This window comes from Staurois parvus, unplaced genomic scaffold, assembly GCF_062004578.1.
Source record: "Staurois parvus isolate SC_StPar_1 unplaced genomic scaffold, SC_StPar_1.0 ptg000019l, whole genome shotgun sequence".
Lineage (NCBI taxonomy): Eukaryota > Metazoa > Chordata > Amphibia > Anura > Ranidae > Staurois > Staurois parvus.
In genome coordinates, this window is record NW_028317815.1 from 4,991,658 (window position 1) to 5,012,213 (window position 20,556).

Below are 20,556 nucleotides of genomic sequence, written 5' to 3' on the forward strand. Positions count from 1 at the left end.
GTAGAGAGCTTCATGGAATGGGTTTCCATGGCCGAGCAGCTGCATCCAAGCCTTACATCGTCTAGTGCAATACAAAGTGTCGGATGCAGTGGTGTAAAGCATGCCACCACTGAACTCTAGAGCAGTGGAGACGTGTTCTCTGGAGTGATGAATCACACTTCTCTGTCTGGCAATCCAATGAACGTGTTTGGGTTTGGCGGTTGCCAGGATAACGGTACTTGCCTGACTGCATTGTGCCAAATGTAAAGTTGAGTGGAGTTTATGGTGTGAGGTTGTTTTTCACGGGTTGGGCTTGGCCCCTTAGTTCCAGTGAAGGGAACTCTTAATGTGTCAGCATACCAAGACATTTTGAACAACTTTGTAGGAACGGTTTGGGGATGACCCCTTCCTGTTCCAATATGACTGCGCATCAGTGCACAAAGCAAGGTCAATTAAGACATGGATGAGCAAGTTTGGGGTGCAGGAACTTGACTGGCCTGCACAGAGTCCTGACCTCAACCCGATAGAACACCTTTAGGATGAATTAGAGCAGAGACTGCGAGCCAGGCCTTCTCATCCAACATCAGTGCCTGACCTCGCAAATGCTCTTCTGGAAGAATGGTCAAACATTCCCATAGACACACTCCTAAACCTTGTGGCCAGCCTTCCCAGAAGAGTTGAAGCTGTTATAGCTGCAAAGGGTGGGTCAAATCAATTATGAACCCTACGGACTAAGGCTGGGATACCATTAAAATTCATGTGCGTGTAAAGGCAGGCGTCCTAATATTTTTGGCAATATAGTGTATTTGTTAAAAAGGAAAACCTGCACTACACCCAATAAAAATTACTGACAATGAGTAAATAAATGTGTGCATAAATATAGTGAACTGCTGCTACTCTTTTCTTGAACACCAGAAAAATGCAAAACATATAAAAAGTGAGTGCGCTGTACAATAAACAATCAGATGCAATGATCAAACACAATATATCCACAAAATAATATGACAAAAAGTATATTGCTAAAGTGCTATAAAAAGTCTAAATTTGGACTTTTTATAGCACTTTAGCAGTATACTTTTTGTTATATTATTTTGCGGATGTATTGTGTTTGATCATTGCGACTGATTGTTTAGTGTGCAACGCACTCACTTTTTATATATTTTATATATAAATATAGTGTATGTAGCAAACATCAGTTCACTCCAATGTCTTATCTATCTGATCTAATGCTGCAGAATGTCTTTAGCTGTTACACAATTATTTTCTGTCCAGTGTTGTTCTGGTTTAGTCATGCAAACATGTGCTTTGTATTACATGAAATACATTGCAGGAATACAATGTTACAAAATATATGTAGTGAACCAGCGTGACTCAGATTTACCAAAAGATTAATGTTTTTTACAATCTTCAGAAAATACAAGTACATGTATGTATCATATTTTGTAAATGTGATACTCTTTTTAATTTAATGTCTTCCTTACTCTTACTGTTTAACATGTTCTTTGTAGTTTGCCATCAAAAGAGAGAACAAAAACGTTTATTGAAGTCTAAAGTCAAACGTAAGTCAGAAATAGGTGAGCATAATATACAGTTTAAATATATATATATATATATATATATATATATATATATATACTTCAGTAGATCCTTAACATGTATTTCCACTTTTGCAGCCAAAGTGGGATAACACCTACTCTTTATAGTTGTTACCTGTTCATAGCATAACATAACTTAAAAAAAAAATTTCTGGTTACCTTTTGAAGTGCATTTTACTTAAAATATCCATACATGCTCTCCTTGCTTTGGGATGTTTAGGAGGGAGCTGTGGAGTGATGTTTAACATAATTAACCCTATCTACACTTTGTTTGAAGTTCTTCATTATCCGCTGTAAACTAGATTTGAACATGGTCTGTCCTAACAAAGGGTTAACAATTTAGAAACCACTTTCCTTCATTGTATGTTAATGAGGTATAGCTTCCTCTTTGTGGGGAAAGAGACACTGTGAGACTCTCCAGAAATTCTTTTAATCGCCTTAGACACCTTTCTCCTTAGAAACATCAAAAAGGTAAGAAATAAATTTTTCCTTATGCAGACCATAGACGGTTCATTTTTCAGCTGATTTTTCATCCAAAAGAATAATCTGTCGATTTTCGCACAGTTAGTGGGGCAATGTCACGGTTCCTCCTCCTTTAGTTTATTGGTCATGCTGAAAAATTTGTGAAAAACACCTGATTTTCGAAATCATTGGTGGCAACATCGGATTACAGAACAAACGTTGTTTCATTTTTCGGACAAAAATCGTCCGATAAACGAACAGTCTATGGCCTGCATTAGGTATATTGTGTAAATGGAAACGCAATGTATGAACATATAATAGGTTTTTCTCAAATTGGACTTCAAAAGTGGAAATACTCTTTAAGGGATCACATGACAGTTATGAAAAAATAACAAGCTTTAATTTTTTGCACTTCTGCATAGATATTTTAAAGTGTTACTAAACCCAGGACCTTGCATTCACTATATCTGGTCTCCCACAGCACACAGAACATGGAAATGCAATTATTTTTGTAAATATAAACTGGTTTTCTCATCAGCAGTTAGAGCAGTCTTGTGACTTCAGCAATGCACTGGTAAAGCTTGTAGGAGAAGTTTTTTTTCTGCTCTAGGAGGATGCAAAACCCCTGACCTCTGTCTGGACAGTGCTGATTGCCCCTGTGCTGATCACATGCACTCTCTCAAGAAAAAAAAACCTCTCTAGCAATACATACTAAACTGGGCATGTGCAGAATGGCTACGGGTTCAGTCTGCCTTATCAGGGGATAGGACGTGGACATTTGAACAAGAGGAGGAGCAGAGAAGACAATATCAAAAGGCCTTTTTACACAATGGAGAGGATTAACCCCTTAGGTTCCATAGTGATTATAACAAGCATGCTTTACTGCATATACAGACTGATTTTACTGTTGTCTGTTTAGTAACACTTTAAGGACCAATGTGCGCTGAAAGTGTCCTTTACTGTGGCTTCACAAAATTAAAAGTTCTGCCCTAGAGCATCTTTGTCCAGAAAATCCACTTTAGTGTCCCTCAGACTGCTTTAATATTTACTTTGAAAACACAATCCCCAATTTAAGAACCTAAGAGCTACTTGGTTTCTCAAGACTCTGTCCCCTGCTAGCCCCTTTGCCCAACAAGAGTGCCCTGCTCATCTTTTTAACCAGCTTTTGATTCATCAAAAAATGGGCAGATAGATCAAGGTAAACTTGTCACCTACAGTCTCTGTGTTGAGATTATTAAAAACTCACAATTGTTGGTATGATACAGGATCCATTTGACAACATTTTCAATCTGAAGTTGGATGAATTTATTTACAATTAATATAAAACTGGCTTATGGGTTTCCAGCAATATAAATATCTGTTTGCTATATAAGATTTAAGATTAGTTGCTAATATTTACTTTATGTTTTTACTACTGTATTAGCCATGAATAGGCACTGCTGGAATAAGGAATGTAAGTTGGGCTCTATTTAAACCTTAGGGAGATTTATTTTATAATTAATAGAGATAGTTGTATTGCAACATTATACAAGTACTATAAGTAGTATAGTTACAACCAAAAATAGTAAAAACATTGAATTTTCAATTGCTCCTTTTACTATAAATGTTGGTCAAAAAGGGCACTCTTACTGGATAAGATCTTATGAGTAACAGGGTGATTGGATTGTACTTTATACATCTATGAGGATGTCTGTTGTAGTTACTGCAGGCACCATTGGATGTCATTGTTCACCTTGGTTTTGCAATTATGTGACAGGCACAATCAGCCAGCCCATAGATGGTTTGAATATCGGCCATTCCCTGCTGAACCGACTGAGATTGGAACCATCTATGGCCAGCTTAAAGGAGGGATAAAATCTTTTACTTTCTAAAGTCATTCCAGTGCATAGCTTGTGGGGTGCAGTTTTGGAGGATAGTTAATAAAAAAAAAGCAATCTTAGAAGCTCTGCTATCCTCAGTTGGATAAATTTCTATCACGGTTTGAACTCGTTTTTACCTCAAGATAGGAACAGTGCTGAACCCATCACATACAGTATTGGTCAGTATAATTTTTTATTTAACCACTTGCCTGCCACCCAATAGTAGAACTACTGCTACAGGGCGGCAGGGCTGCACAAATTCACGTGTATATATATATATATAGATGTCAATCACCGGGCCCCGGCCAGAGATTCCCCACCGGCACCCGGCAATCACCGAGTGACACTGACAGGGGAGTTTTCTGCATAGCAGAGAAATACAAAGCAGCATGTTTCCCTAGTAAAACACACACAGCACATACTGTAAAATACACACAGCACACAGTTAACCCTTTGATCGCCCCCCAAATGTTAACCCCTTCCTACCCAGTGTCATTAGTACAGTCAGTGCTTTTTATTATCACTGATCACTGTATTAGTGTTACTGGGGTTGTCAGTGGCAGTTAGTCAGTTCTCACCCAGTGTCAGAATTACCATTACTATTTAAAAAATACCCTAAAAATAAAAATTCCAGTATATATCCCGCCATTTGTAGGCACTATAACTTTCACATAAACCAATTAATTTATATGTATTGGGATTTGTTTTTAGCAAAGACATGTAGCACAATACATTTTGGCCAAAATGTATGAAGAATTTGATCTTTAAAATTTTTTTACTGGACATGTTTTATAGCAAAGTCAAAAATTTAGTTTTTTTCTTTTCAAAATTGTCGGTCTATTTTTGTTTCTAAAACAAAAAATAAACACACAGGTGATCAAACACCACTGAAAGAAAGCGCTATTTGTGGGAAAAAAAGGACATGAATTTAATTTATGTACAGTGTTGCATGACCGTGCAATTGTCAGTTAAAATAACGCAGTTCCGTATTGCAAAAAATGGCCTGGTCAGGAAGGGGGGTAAATCCTCTGGAGGGCAACTGGTTAAATGTGTTTAACAAAATACATCCTGAAATCATATATACTGTACATGTAATATATATATTTACTGCCTTTTTTTCCTTTCTTATCTTCCATTACTAGCTTCTTCATTGGAACAAATAACTCTTTTGTCAAGTAAAGCAGAAGGTGACAGATAAGTGGCACACAAAGAGATATCAGTCTGCAAGCAAGTTTACAGACAGAGAATTGACTTCTTAAAGTGGCAGCACAATTATATCAGTACATTTAATAAATGTAAAATATAATCCCTGAAATTCATAAAGACCTGCACTGATAGATTTTGCCAAAGTGTCTTTTCTCTGTTCTAAAAGTGCACTGAATTCATGCATCTGTCTAGAACTTGTATTGATTTTGGTGCATTCTGCACCACGTTTAGAATGCATGTGAGACACTTTAGCAGAATTTGCATCATATTCCGTCTCTGTATTCCTAAACAGAGTTGGTCTTAATTAGCTCCACTTTTTTAGGATACAAACTGTCAGTATTTTATTTTAAATATGGTGCAATACATTAACAAGAGGGATTAAAGCTGGAAAAGTGTCACGGCAGCTTTATTGAATTTCCCCCAATATATTATAGTACATCTAGGAATAATTTTACAAAACAAAGGAAACAAAATAAAGCCAACTTCACTAAAACTGACTTACCTAAGCGTAAAAAAACAAATATGAAGGGGTAATCTCAGTGTGTTAGTAATGACCTATGAGTATAGTTTTCATTAAAGCGCTATTAAACCCCAAAAAACAACAATTTATTACATTACAGCTTACCAATTCTTAGATGTGGTGGTTGCATTAGTTTCATTTTTAGGCTTTTTTCCATTATTTTCACTTGGTGATCCAGGCAGTAAGTATTTTATTTTTCAACTTCCTTTAACAGACCAAGCTGTCTAGACAAAGCAGCAGTTAGAGGATTGAGACACACCATTTACCACTGACAGCGGTGCTTACAATGGTTAGATTTTATTCATTTATAATAAACCCTTTAGATCAAAAGGAAATAAAACTGTGTTAGCTGGACTCCGTCCACCACATTAACACAATACCACAAGTATTACTACACTGAAATATATTATTTTTTTGTTTTACACCAAAAACACCTTTAATCTGCAGCTGAAGCTTTTTTTTTTCAATGTACTATGTTGCATTAGTGTACGTAAGGCTGTTGCAAACAGAGTAGACTAATTAACCAAAAATGTTTCTATTGATACCAGAAATTCTTAACAGGCATTTTGGAGTATTTTTGATATTGTGGTGTTCATACTTCAATAGAGTAATGAAAATAATTACAGATAGTAAGGGCAGAAGTAAGCTTCATAATAACATGTTTGTGCCCATTGTAAAAAGCCATCAGCCTCCTCAAAAAATACCATGCTTCTGTTTTATGAGCAAGCATGGGGGGGGAAGCAGTATCCCTCAATGGACTTCAAGAAAAAAATTTTTCTGGTAAGTGCAAAAATCTTATTTTCTTTATAGCCCATTGAGAGACACAGGATCATAGAAATTCTTAGAGATTTGGGACATCCCAAAACAGTCCAACTGAGGGGTTAGCAACATCCACTGATTGACATAAGGCAGAACCAGGTGCCTTCTGCAGCATTCAGAAGGACCAGTCTCTGAATCTGAATTAAAAGGTGACATTCTCTATACATGTGTCATTCCAGGCCAGATGCCCTCAACATGGGAGAGCATTGGCGGAGGGGATTTGGGGAGAGACACTCACCCAATGACAGGTATGCACGGGGGCAGAGTCAACCGTGTTCGGTGTGTGGCGTTTTTTTTTTTTTTTTTCCCTGCGGGTCAGTGTTCATCATGATTGATGTTTAGTTTTGACAAATATTTTTTATTTAATGAAGGACTGGTCAAAAAAATGTGCTTGCGTTTTCTTTTACTTTTGACAATTTTGTGGTGGATGTGTAGGGATAATATTTACACCATTCAAATGGGGTGGCAGGATCTGGGGGTCCCCTTGGTAAATAACCCCCCCGCAGACCCCCCACTACCACCACCAAGAGTTGTGGGGAAGTTGCGTGGAAGAGCTCCCCACCCCCAAGGGACCCCCCCATGTTGAGGGCATGTGGCCTGGTATGGTTCAGAAGTGGGAGCTCGCTCTTTCCTGGCCTGCTGAGCTGCTTGCTTGGATAAGGGTCTGGTATGGATTCTGGGGAGGTGTTGGGGCATATCATTTTTTAAAAAAATGTGACCATGGGGGGTTCCCCTTGAAATCCATACCAGACCTGATCAAATGCCGAAAATATGAAATCAAATATGATCAAAATCAAATGCCAAAAATATGAAACAAATTCTGAAAATGAATTGGTTCAGCGTAATATTGACAGGTGTCATGTGCATCCAAATGAACTAATGGAGCAAAATTCAGATTCCAATTTTCAGATGATTGTTTACAATTTTGTATTCATTTTGTTTGTAAAGACCCAACAAAAAAAAAAACAAAAGAAAAAAAGTGTGGAGTCCCTCCCCCAAAATTCATACCAAGCTGCTTTGGGAGGGGGGGGGGGTTACCCTCCTGGCAAAGCACCTTGCCTCCATGATGAGGATAAGGGCTGGTCAAGGAAGTCCGATCATGTGAAAATCTTTAAAGAGCTACAGCATGGGTTTTAGAGGCCATTTTGGAAAGTCTGTATCTTTGTGAGGTCCAGTGCTTTTCTGAGCACAGAGCGGGCAGTAAATCAGCTGAGCTTGCATGATACCAAAAGAAAGCTGTAAACATAACATCACTCCAATATAAATATGTGTAAAAAGCTTTAAAAATGTAGAAAATAAACTTTTGAGAATTTGTTAAATTTCCACACACAAAACAAACTCGTATGTAGAAACAATTGAAATCAATACAGTAATCTCAGAACCCTTGTCTACTTTAAATTTCTACCTCTTTTGTGGGTCCTAAAAATGTTATGAAGCATTGGTGGGGCCTACACCTGCCTAATAGGATGTCTAGCCATAAAACAATTTGATGATTGGTGATGTCTCAAAATTGACAACAGTACTATGGATATCGCCACTGTAGGATACACTATGTCATAGAGTAGGGTATGTTATAGTAATCTGACATTTCTTTATTGCAAAAAACATGTGCAGATTATAAGTGTTACTAAACCCAGGACCCTGCATTCACTTTATCTGGTCTACCACAGTACACAGAACATGGAAATGCAATTAGTGTAGTAAATATAAACTGCTAAATACCTTTTCTCATAAGCAGTTAGAGCAGTCGGATGACTTCTATCAGTGTCCACTGGTTAAAGCTTGTAGGAGGAGTTTTCATTCTGCTATAGGAGGGTGCAAAACCCCTGACCTCTGTTTGGACAGTGCTGATTGGCCCTGTGCTGATCACATGTACTCTCCCAAGAAAAAAAAACAACCTCTCTAGCAATACACAGGAGATAACAGGGGGACACTGGAAGAAGGGGAGAATCAGAAAAGTCAGGATCAAACAGCCTTTTTACACAATACAGAGGATTAACCCCTTAGGTTTCACAGTGAGTATAACAAGCATGCTTTACTGCATATACAGACTGATTTTTATTGTTGTGGGTTTAGTAACACTTTAATGTAAGATCACATTAGAGATGAAGACTGTAATAGTACAAGATTATAGTGAAAGATGAAAATGATGTCATACTGAAATGTGTACGGAATGATAACACCTGTGACTTTTGTATCTTGCAACATTTCCAAGTCTCCTTTAACTAGGGAGGCATTTCTTTAAGTGGTTTCATCACACCTTCCTTGCATGCCTAAGATTGCTGCCAGGTGAATATGACTCAGCCTTCTGGAATCCCTGCTTTTAAAAGGAGTGTTATTTAGAGACAGTAGCTTAACATGTTGTAATGTATTTCCTGCTTCATCATATGGTCACGGGATTGACGCATAACGTGAAATACAATTGAACTTTGAACAGTCCAAACAGAAATGCTTAGACAGAGTATTTTTAGGTTGACTAATGGTCCATATATTTCAAGAAAAGAGAGATTACCAAATGGATTGCATGTGAATGTATTTTACAGTAATCTCTTATAATAATCTGTAAATTTTGTTTAACATACCCATTTTGGAGATGGGAAAGTTTTTTTGGGATGTTATGTGAATGTGTAGATAGTTGCTTTGTATATTTAGTGACACTAACCTCTTTTTTTTATGGTTTTATACAAATTTTGTAAATGTTTAAAATGTAGAAGACTAATATATTTAATCAATATTGTTTAATGCCATTTTAAATAAATCTTTACGTTGTTTTCTTGTTAAAAACATTACTTATGTTTAAACAATCATTTGTAAAGTCTTTTATATTAAATAAAAGGGTTGCCTAAAAATCTGTATTTGCAAATTATTTTTTAGAATTTTGGAGTACATTGACCCTGAAAATGAAGCCTGTACTGATAGACTCACAAGGGCTGTCATTGCTGACTATTCCTACTGAAAATGCTATTTGCCTCACTTTCATATTGGTGTATTAGCTTTATTACTTTCTGAGTTACTGACTTGCAAGATCTACAGAGAGAAGGAATTCTGATTCTTTTCTGACACACATGTACAGCATTTATGTTTTGGATCTGTGACTTAAAAGCTATTGAAGCCATGCATAACAAATTCAATTTTTAGAAGGAAGCCAGCAAAGTCAGCCTCATACTTCCTTCATAAAATATAATGCCAGCACACAAACACATTTGTTTCAAAGCACTGCACAAGGACTCTTCCTCAGGTAGGTGATCACTGTGTGGTCCCTAAATATGCTTTTCTATGTGATCATACAAGATCAAAAAGATCTTTGCACTTTAAACAAGATTGTTGGTTTGCTTGCAACATATTCGTGCCGGTTTGAACCGCATCCAATCCACATGACAAGTGAAATAACATTGCTTCCTATGGTGCCTGTTCACATATGTCCGGTGCAAGTCCAGTGCAGATTAAGTGTGGATTGAAAAAGAATCATGTCCGATTTCTGAGCAGTGCAGTCTGATCCAGGTTCGGATTACAGGCTATTGACTTCTATGGGAACCATTTTTAAACCGCACATGTCATGAGTTGTGAACAGTATAAAATCCTGACCTGAACCTGATCGGAACCTGTCCTTAGTCCTGAGCCTGCCGGCTCTAAGGGAGAGGACTCAGCAATAACATGAACACTGATCACTCAGTTCTCCTCTCCGCTCTGAGCAGTGAATGGGACTAACAGTCATCGCTGTCTGCTCTGCCTTCCCAGCACTCACTGGAGGGCTGACCTGTGGAGAGGATGGGAGTGGCTGGCTCAAGCTATCAGGGCTTCGCTGAGAGGCTGAGCCAGTTGCTGCTCCAGACTCTTAGGTGGATCCCGACTTTGAAGTAGGGTTCTTTCCCCAGCCTGGACCAGCTGAATGACGTCAGCCACCAGCGAACTTCAGTCTGCTGTCAGCTAAAAATGGGTCACAGGGGTGCAGAACGAACTACACTCCTGTGATCCACAGGAGAAGTACAGCCACAAAGCTTTAATAATAGCTAATAGTGACTGCAGAGCTGAATCTCAGTCTTCATGGGACTGAGATTGAGCTCTGCAGTCACTTTTGCAGCAGTTGTTTTCCTATTTTGGGTCACAGTCCTGCGCAATGTCCTCTTGTCTCTTTCAGTCAGTTGATCAATTGCACTTATGCTTATCAGACAATGTTTTCCTAAAAACTGTATATGCCGCCATAACTTTTGATACTGTACCTCGTGACACAGCAAATAAATTGGCAATTTCAGTCACAAAGGCACCAGCTAAGCAGCACCAACAATTTGCCCTCTTTGAAGCTCAGTAAGCTCTGACATGACTCTGTATTACTAGCAGCTCACGCATGTCAGTGTTATATATAGAGAATAGCACTCAGAGTACAGATATCAGTGTCATATATTGAATAGCACTCAGTGTACAGATATCAGTGGTATATATATTGAATAGCACTCAGTGTACAGATATCAGTGTTATTTATATTGAATAGCACTCAGAGTACAGATATCAGTGTTATATATATTGAATAGCACTCAGTGTACAGATATCAGTGTTATATATATTGAATAGCACTCAGTGTGCAGATATCAGTGTTATATATATTGAATAGCACTCAGTATACAGATATCAGTGTTATATATCTGTACACTGAGTTCTATCCCCTATATATAATACTGATATCTGTACACTGAGTAGCATTCAGTGTACAGATATCAGTGTGATATATAGGGAATAGTACTCTGTTTACGAATGTTCATGTTATATATAGGGAATAGCACTCGGTATACAGATATCAGTGTTATATATCACACTGATATCTATACACCGAGTGCTAGTACCTATATATAACACTGATATGTGTACATTGTGTGTGTACTCAGTGTATATAGAAATCAAGCTATATATGGTAGGGATAGGGAATAGCACCTGGTATGGGTATTGGATAGGATGGAACACTCAGCCTGACTGGTATAGGTGCACTAAACTGCAGTGCTGAACTGGGGATAGCACATTAACCTGCTGCCCACAAAGCAGGCTGCTAGCTCTGAGATGACAATCTGCCTCCTCCAGCTCTCTAAGGTCATCACCCGTGGCAGGGATGTGAATCCGCCCCTCTGTTGAATTCCCTAGGGGGAGAGGTGACCGGAGCGTCTACAGCTGCCATCATCCCCATGGCTCCACCATAACTCTCTGATCCTGGCCAGCATAAAGCCCTGCCATAGTTCATTGCCTTCTTGGACCTAAATGTCCTCTTTTCTGCACATAAGCTGTGGGCACCTCCAGGGGGCAGATTAAGCCTCTCATGGGGCCCCCTACTATCCCCTGGCCCTGGAATAGTGCCCAAATGGTCAGTCCACCCCTGGACAAGACTCACCATGAATGATAACATCCTACAGGAAAGAAGCAGAGGTGAGCACATTGGAACACAACCCAATGGGGATGGCTTGTCACCCCCCGCTCCCCAGGTGGCAGAACATCAAGGCCCTTTCGCTGTGAAACTGGTAGTTTTGACACTGCCCAGCAATTGCCCCCCTGTAGTGACGCCACTGCCAGACTGACTTCTGGAAAAAGGTTTTTCTCTGAAAAATATGCATTCGCTTAAAGGCTAAGTTGAGCTTCCTAAAAAAAAATAATAATAAATGTACATCTTTTTGCAGTTAAAAAATGTCCATTTATTATTTTTTCTTAGGAGCCTGTAAAGTATTGCACCCATGATCAGCAGATAGTAAGTGCAAACTCAGGCTCCTGCAGATTGCCAGTTTAGCTGTCTGCCCGAACCTAGTATGGGCAGGCAGTTACACAATGACAGGAAGAATCAATGGACTACCAGAGAGCTCACCAGCACCCTCACAGTCCATTGAAAACTACAAGCTGTCAGATGCAAAGGATTTAGGTACTTGTAGTTAATTCATTCCTAGAACTGTGCGAATGAATGACACGGCCGTGTGGATGGAGCCCCGCACAACCACGCTCTTTTCCAAGAGTGACAGTGGGTGCGGGCAGAAGATCCCCAGCCCGCTGTCAAAATGAGGGAGGAAAGAGGCTGCAGGAGCAGGAACATATTACATGATCCACCCTAAAAAAAGGGTGGAACATGTAACATGTTCCCAAAGGTGAACTTAGCTTTTAACCTGTTCCAGCCTGGCCAATAGTAACAAGGATGGCTGAGTGGGACTCTCATCAATCCAGGTGGATCATATGACGTCCTTGCCCACGAGGCCGCGCTGTGGTAAGATCTGTCACTGGTTGTGCACCTTGAACACAGCCAATGACACTTCTGTGTACCAGCCAGTAACACCATCCTGTGTACCAGCAGTAACACGTAACCAATCACAGCAGGTCACATGACAATTGTAAACAATGGATGGCTACAGTTGTGTCACTAGTTGTGATTGGTCACAGTGATCACATGTGCAGACTGGGCCAATCACAGTGCTTCTGTGTCATGTGATTAGCTGGGGCCAATCACTGCTAATCACAAAAAAAAACCTGAATGAATTGATTTCATTCAGTTAAATGTTTACTTATAGCAAAAAAATTATTTGCTATAAACAATCATAATGTGTAAAAAAAAAAATACTGATCACTTCTGGTATTATATGACAGCTTCCTGTTAATGGTTGTCAAGGAAGCTGCCAACACTCACCCTGTCTTTAGCAACTAGAGACGTCACCCAGCCCTATTCATTTACTGACTGGAAATCCCCAGCCATGCAAACAAAGGATTGAGGATAGTGGTGATAATTTCACCTACAAACATTTTTGTTGATGAAATTAACACAATTTAATCCACTAAAATACAACTAAAACTAAAACAATTCAGATGATTAAAATACAACTAAAACTAAAACAATACAGATGACTAATCTACAACTAAAACTAAAATGGCAAAATACTCAAAAGACTATTACTAAAACTAAATTGAAATTTGACATCAAAATTAGAACTGGCTATATATCACAATGGCTAAATCTGTGTCTGTAGTGCATGTTCAAACCTTAATACCATGAATAATAACATGTTATTAGATTTTTTACTCCAGGATTATATAATGAGCTTGGAAATTATAGAGAAATGCTAAAATAATGCATTAAAATGTAATCAAACCCATTAGATTGTAGTTAACTAAAATGATTTTAGTAGACTAAAATGTACTGGAAATTTTAGTCGACTAAAATGTACTGGAGATTTTAGTAGACTAAAATACCATTAAAACTAAAAAAATTCAGATGACTAAAATACGACTAAAACTAAAATAGCAGTTTAGTACAAAGACTATGACTAAAACTAAATAGAAATTTTATGTCAAAATTAACACTGGTGCTTACATTACTGACCAAATATAATCACATGACCATATTTGGGCAATGATATCGACCAAATATAGTAATGGCCATGTTTGGCCCATTCTCTCAACTGGGAGCCCCTTTGTTTAATTTTAGCATTGGGAGATAAGTGAATGATGGAAGCTGATCAGGTTAGCGTTCAGCAGGATTTTTTCCTTTCAGCAAGTTTCATTCCTTGTGATTGATGTGGAACTGCATCTCATGCTTGATTCACAATGGATTTATATTTGTGTTCTTTATTTTTTTAATAAATTACTTGTAAGAATGTTTGGTGTCATTAATTACTATTTGCATTGTTTTGTGATACTATGTACCCTTATTCATTCACAAATTGGGGAACAGTATCTTGAGCCCCCCTTATCTTAAAGGGGGCTTCTAGATTCCAATAGGCCGTCCATTTGTAGACCCCCCACAAAAACTGAACCAGGATTGTGGGGAAGAGATCCCTTTCCTCATCAAGGTCCCAACTTATGCTTTTCTTTCTTGTTTTATTTTTTATGCATTCTCCCTTAAAGTAATATCAGACCCAAAGGGTATTTTTAGGGGAGAACACAATGACTTTTTTTCTGTGAGGTCCCCCACTTACATCTGTACCAGACCCTCCTCTAGGATAACGGTCTGGTAAAGAAGAAGGGTTCGCAAACCTTTTTTAATTGTATGTGTGTACAATGGGATGGCCTGATTGGATAGTGCCATTATACCAAAGTGTCAATTTCAAAGTCAATGATGCAAAAAAAGGTAGTTGCAGATTTTCCAATAAAACAAGAAGGTATGATGCTGAAAGTGTATGTAAACCCTAAAAATGAAATTTTTAGTTTCAATAACATACCTGCATCTTGCTCGCTCTAAGGAGAGTAAATAATCCTTTGAGCTCATACCTTTGGACACCAGATCAATTAGCTTTTATGCTGTGGACAAGAGGCTAGGGTGGAGTTTGAATAGTTTATCACAAGACAGCTTTCAACACTTCGTCAGCGAAAATGCTGTGTGTCAGCCCACAACACAAATTAATAGCTCAGAGCATTTCTTTTCTAATGTAATGCCCTCCAGGTTAGTTAAGATTTTTTGTTAGATAGAGGGTGAGTAGAAGCCTGGGATGAGTCAGCCTTGGAGTGAGGCAGAAATTCACTTCAGGACAGACTGGGGGGTTTTACAGGTCAGGGCTTCCAGAGTGCTCCCACCTTTCCAGAAAATACAGAACTTTCTGGAACAGGGGAGGAGGCTCAGATCTGCATGTTTGAGGGACCTTAGCCAATCCCCTGGCAGGAAGCTGGGCATGGTGACCAGGGCAACCCTCAAAAGCCTGGAGGAACGGTGTGCAGAGCCGGGTGGAAGATGGATTGAGAGAAGGCTGGTGGGTGAAGCCTGGGAGGGGGCCATAGGCAGGGGAGCCTACCTACAGGCTGGTTGCTGGAAAAGAGGCTCTCCACTGCATAAACATCTCCCAGGGAGGACAGTCTGTGTAGCGGGAAGGAGCCAGCCCTATGTAAGGCCTGAAGGCAGCCACCAACCCAACAAGCTATCAGGAGAGGACAGTGTGAGTACTCTTACACCCCCTAGGCCAGATAAGGGGAGAGGGCAGTCAGGTAAAAAGACCCAGCTAGCTTCGTAACTGGATAAAAACACAAAAAACGGAAAATGTCCCAACCTATAACCAGCCTTAGCAATAAGGTGCACATGGAGGGGCAATGCACATCGCAAGACAAACAAGAGATTTCCCAGCAGCACTTACCAGCCAGCGTTTGAAACAGCCAATTTGGCCCTGTTTAACAGTTTGCGTTAAACACAGAGGGTTTTGTTTGCACACATTTGCAAATACATGCGTAAGCGACAGTCCCATGTCAAGGGTCCTCTGTATACTGTGGACCCAACTAAAATTTCCAAAGCCTCTATAGTAGGAGCACATGTAGGAGCTCCTCCAGGCAGGGGTGCCTGGAGGAGTCCATTCCTCCTTAAAGGTACAGGGACACATGTGACGCCCAGCTATACCAAAATGACAGCAAAGGCATCCAGTGCGTCCCTGTATCCAAGTTAACCAACTACACAAAAAATGGCAAACGTCCCAACCTATAACCAGCCTTAGCAGTAAGGTGCACAAGGAAGGGCAATGCACATCGCAAGACAAACAAGAGATTTCCCAGCAGCACTTTCCAGCCAGCCTGAAAAAACAACCAATTTACCATAGTTTCGTATCTGGGACTTTTATAAACTAGCAACTGTTAGGGCCCCTTGCCAAGGGTAAAGAGGAGAATTAATTTATATGGACTTTAATTTTAATTTTCAAACATTGACTGACACAAAAAAGGTTTCTTAATATAATTCACTTTCAAGGGTGAAAGTGTGAATTTTTGGATTATTTTGGGACTTTGTTGGATTTTACACAGTTTATTATATATTTTTTTGCCATATTTATTTGTGGAAACCAAAGTATTCATTTATTTAAAGAGGAGGAATCATCCTGGGTCTGAGGAGGTACACCAAAGAGCCTTTGGTGCTCTTCAAGGAAAGACTGTTGCTATCCACATTTTTGTACATAGTTGCTAAGGAGTTTCTCCTCAAGTTTTGCAGTCCCTCTGGCATCCGGTATTCCCCTAGACCCCATCCAAGTTCTTAACCCCTTAATGAAATCATAAAACCAAGCTCAAGGACTGTTTACTGATTCCAGTGTGCAAAGTGTGGGAAATGCGAGCTGCCTGGCTGTGCAGTGCATAGAGGGATTAATTTAAATCCTTAAGGGGGTAGTGCTACACTAGTAATGTTTATTGTTTTAAAAACAAAGGTTCATATACAAAATGTGACATAGTTGTGTCACAAAGGTTTCCAGAATAGGAACTTACACCCATTCCTGGGTACAATCCAGTATTATGGGAACATTCCTTCATCCATGCAGAAAGGGGATCATTGTTACGAGGAAATCTGTGTACATTTTCAACAAAATTTGACTGTGGTGCATATAAATGACACTCATGAAATGGGAAGAAGAAAAATTCGAGAAAACAAGAAAGAAAAGAAGGAACAAAAGATAAGAATAAAGGTGTGAAGAGGTGTACTCTACTTCTTTGTTCATCTTGCAGGTCCAGCTTACAGCGTTGTTCACCATTGCCCTGAAATGTAATGTATCCATGGGTCCTACATAGTTTCAAATAAAGGCAATTTGTTATTCAAAGTGTCAGATAGTTTTTAATTTACCATTATCCTTGATAGTTTTGTCTTTTTCATTGCAAATGGGATGGACAAATACCTCCATGATCTGGCAGCTGAGTGCATTTCTGTCAAATTAACAGGTATTGGTTTGTACTTGCAAGGTCTTTAAAGGGATAAATCACGCATGTTTTGCAGAGGTGCATGGCATAGCTTTTGTTTCCTCCAAACAACATTGTTTTTCTTGGAAAGAAATCAAAGAATGCATGTGAAGAGGAATAGAGAGGGGTACTGTAGCTATAGAATGAGTTCTGCAGTCCAGCAGAGAAGATTGACAACATTGGTTGCGATATTACTACAAAAAACTGTTTTGTTTCAAAAGCTGCTTTATGCATTGACAAACCTCCTTAAAGCGAAGTTTCACCCAAAAGTGGACGCTTCACTTATCTGACTCTCCCCCCCTTCCACTGCCACATTTGGCAGCTTTTGGGGGGGAGCGGTTACCTGGTTTTGACCCCAGTTTGGTCCCCTGCTTACCCCCGCAGCCCTCTGGGACAGCTCACAGGTCCCAGAAGACTGCAGCCTTGGGCAGTAGGAAACCGTCTGTGAAGTTGCAGTGCTTCACTGCAGGTTTCCCTTAGCCAACCCATTTGTGCAGACAGTATGGTCTTCTGACTTGGAACCATCCACAGGCCACTTAGTTTTTCAATACGTTGAATCCAACACAATTTTACTTCAGTTAATTGCAGTACAGAGAATTTTTTTCCAGTATTTTGTGCAGGCTGTACATGTATGAAGACCATGTCTTTGCAAAGTGCTAACACTGATTGAGGGAACATGGAAGAAATGGGAAGGGCCTGGCTAGCATGGAAGTAACTATCACTTAGGCTGGGTTCCCACCTCTATGTTTTGCGATTGATGCATTTTTGCACTAGACATTCTGAAGGACCCTCTGCACACTGGTATATACCCTTTCAAGCAGACTATGCAATAAATAGGGATATTTAGTTCACACATATTGCAATACATGCTTAAGCTGGCCAACTGCGTCAAAGTAATCCCTCTATGGCCAGTCCTACTCTGCCCTGCCTACGCAAATGCTGCTGTGGACACAATGCTAGTATAGGGGAAAAGACACAATGGGGAGAGCTACAAGGTTCAGGTCTGGCTACTGATCCAACAATACAACAAAGAAGAGATCCCTGTGCAATAAAAATAGGATAAATGCATGCCCTAGCTGTTGGGATTTGAGCACAAGGATCTCTTGTTTGATGCATTTTTGCTGCGCATTTTGCTGTGCTTTTGGTGTTGTGTTTTTGAACAGGAGTTTTTGCTGTGTTTTGCATTTTCTTTTTGCCAATAAGAAAGTATTGACTTTGATGCCACTTTGATGTGGCTTTGGATGGGTGTGACTTTGATGTGACTTTGGTGCAACTTTGAGTGGGTGCGACTTTCATGAGAATTCGGATGGGTGCGACCTGTATGCTATTTTGAATGAGTGCAACTTGGATGTAACTTGAATGCTACTTTGATGTTACTTGAGTGCCAGAGAGTGTAAAGTCCCACCAAAGTTCCATCAAAGTCGCAATATATGAAGAGAACCGTCACACTTTCCTATTCGCAAAAAAAAGTCACATCAAAGTTGCACCCATCCAAAATTGCATCAAAGGCTCACCCATTCAAAACACATCAAAGTCGCAGCAAAGTGGATTTAAAGGCAATACTTGCCTATTGGCAAAACCCCCCAAAAAACTAAACACATTAAAAATACATAAAAAATGCACTACACGTGTTTCTGTCGCATGTCCATTGAAGTCTACACAGTTTTACATTTAAAAAAGTCCCTGACCCTTTACAAAAACGAAGTGCCTGAAAAATAGATGTGAACATGCCCCATAGGAAACCATGTTAAATGGACTGCAGTGTGTTTCTGCAAAATGCACTAAAAAAACACTTTGGTGTGAACCAGGCCTAAAGAGTAGGGGAGGACACTCTTTTTAAGTGAAACAGAATTAAAGTGCAATGTTGTCAGCCCAAAACAGGAAATTAGAAGCAGTACAATAAATACACTTTGCGTGTTTGGAGAAATGTACTGAATACGTCTTTTTTTTAAGTTTGCCCTGACATACACTTTAGGGAGAATGGTGCTAGCTTTTGATCAAACATTTTTGTGTGCTAAAATGAAATTAGGTGAAACTCTAATATTCAGCGGTACTTCAATCTCTTAAAAATCACCAGTTTTCTCTATTTCTTATTCAAGTCACTGATGTAAAAATACCTTGCTGATCTTTATGGTATTTTGTTTAAAGCAACCCTTTTCATTACCAATGTTTTCAGACCCTGTTGCCAAATATGCGTATAGTATAGTATAATATAATATAATATAATAAAATAAAATATACTTACCAGTGTATGGTAAGTAAGCTTAAACTCTGCTACAGACTGCTACAGAGACTAGGTCTTTCCCTAACTGGGTGCCGCCATGCTTTCTCTCACACGTATTGGGAAAAGGAGAAGTGTGTCTAAAACAGCTGATTAGTGTGAATCATGGAGGTACCACTATGTTTACATGCTTAGGGAATGGAAAGGTTCCATTTAAGCATAATGCTGTAACAGAAACAGTCAGCTACGCTTATCTAAGAAACACAAGCAATCAAGCTTGTTAAAAAACTCTCCAAAAGGGCTAGATTCTCAGTCTTCAGATCAACAAATATTTATGTAGCCTGGTCCATAGTGACCAAGTGGGGTTTGTCCCTGGAAGACAGGTGGGCGACAATGTTCGTAAGGTGGTTCACCTCATACACCTTTTGCAGCAGCGGAAACTGCCGGGATTCCTATTGTCTTTGGACATATATAAAGCCTTCGATTCCTTATCCTGGGAATACCTCTGGTTTGTGTTGTCGCGCTGGGGCTTTGGGGATTCTTTCGTTTCTTGGATTCAGGCCTTGTATTCTTCCCCTTTGGCTTCAGTTAAGTATGCAGGATACTTCTTGGATCCCTTTCCTATTTGGTGAGAGATGAGACAGGGATGTCCCCTACAAATGGGCCTCATCTTTGCTTGAATACTTGGGAATTCATCTGACCCCCACCTATGGCTCTTTGATTGCTGCCAACTATTTCCCATTGCTTCACTCCGTGTCCTCACTTATACGCTCTTGTCAGTTCCCGCTTTTGTCTTGGATAGGACGAGTTAATTCAGTAAAAATGGCCATCCTACCAAAATTGTTATATTATTTTTGTACCCTCCCAGTGCGCGCTCCTTCTTATTTCCTCCGGCTGATTCAGGCAAGGATTATGCGATTTATCTGGGCTGACCGGTGCCCCAGAGTCTCCAGGAATACACTTCTTGTTTATAGGCTGCATGGAGGTTTGGGGGTGCCTAATGTAGCTAAGTATTATCCGGCGAGCCAGATTGCCCCACTGTCTATGTTGCACTCTTCCTCTGATGTTCCTCTATGGGTTCTTTTGGAGCTACCGAATTGTGCTCCTATTGCAATGTCGATGCTTCTATGGCTCCCCCCTGCCTTATGCCTGATGACATTGAGTCCTATTTTGCTCCATGGCCTGCACGTATGGGACTTGGTTCGTTCCTCTAGTGGTTTGATGTCACCCTTTCTACCTCTGCTCCCG

General features: G+C 39.7%; 1 protein-coding gene across 2 annotated transcripts in view; it reads left to right on the forward strand.

Moving 5' to 3' along the window:
* IL17REL (interleukin 17 receptor E like) overlaps positions 1-5,232 on the forward strand; it is a 147,868-nt gene extending 142,636 nt beyond the window's left edge. Inside the window, exons 17-18 of one of the 2 annotated variants that reach the window (XM_089684661.1) lie at positions 1,488-1,553; positions 5,038-5,232. In XM_089684661.1, coding sequence (XP_089540787.1) covers positions 1,488-1,553; positions 5,038-5,093 — 122 coding nt within the window. In that variant the 3' untranslated portion in view covers positions 5,094-5,232. The remainder of the gene's footprint in view (positions 1-1,487; positions 1,554-5,037) is intronic. The other variant, XM_089684670.1, reaches the window with a different exon arrangement.
* Positions 5,233-20,556: the final 15,324 nt, after the last annotated feature.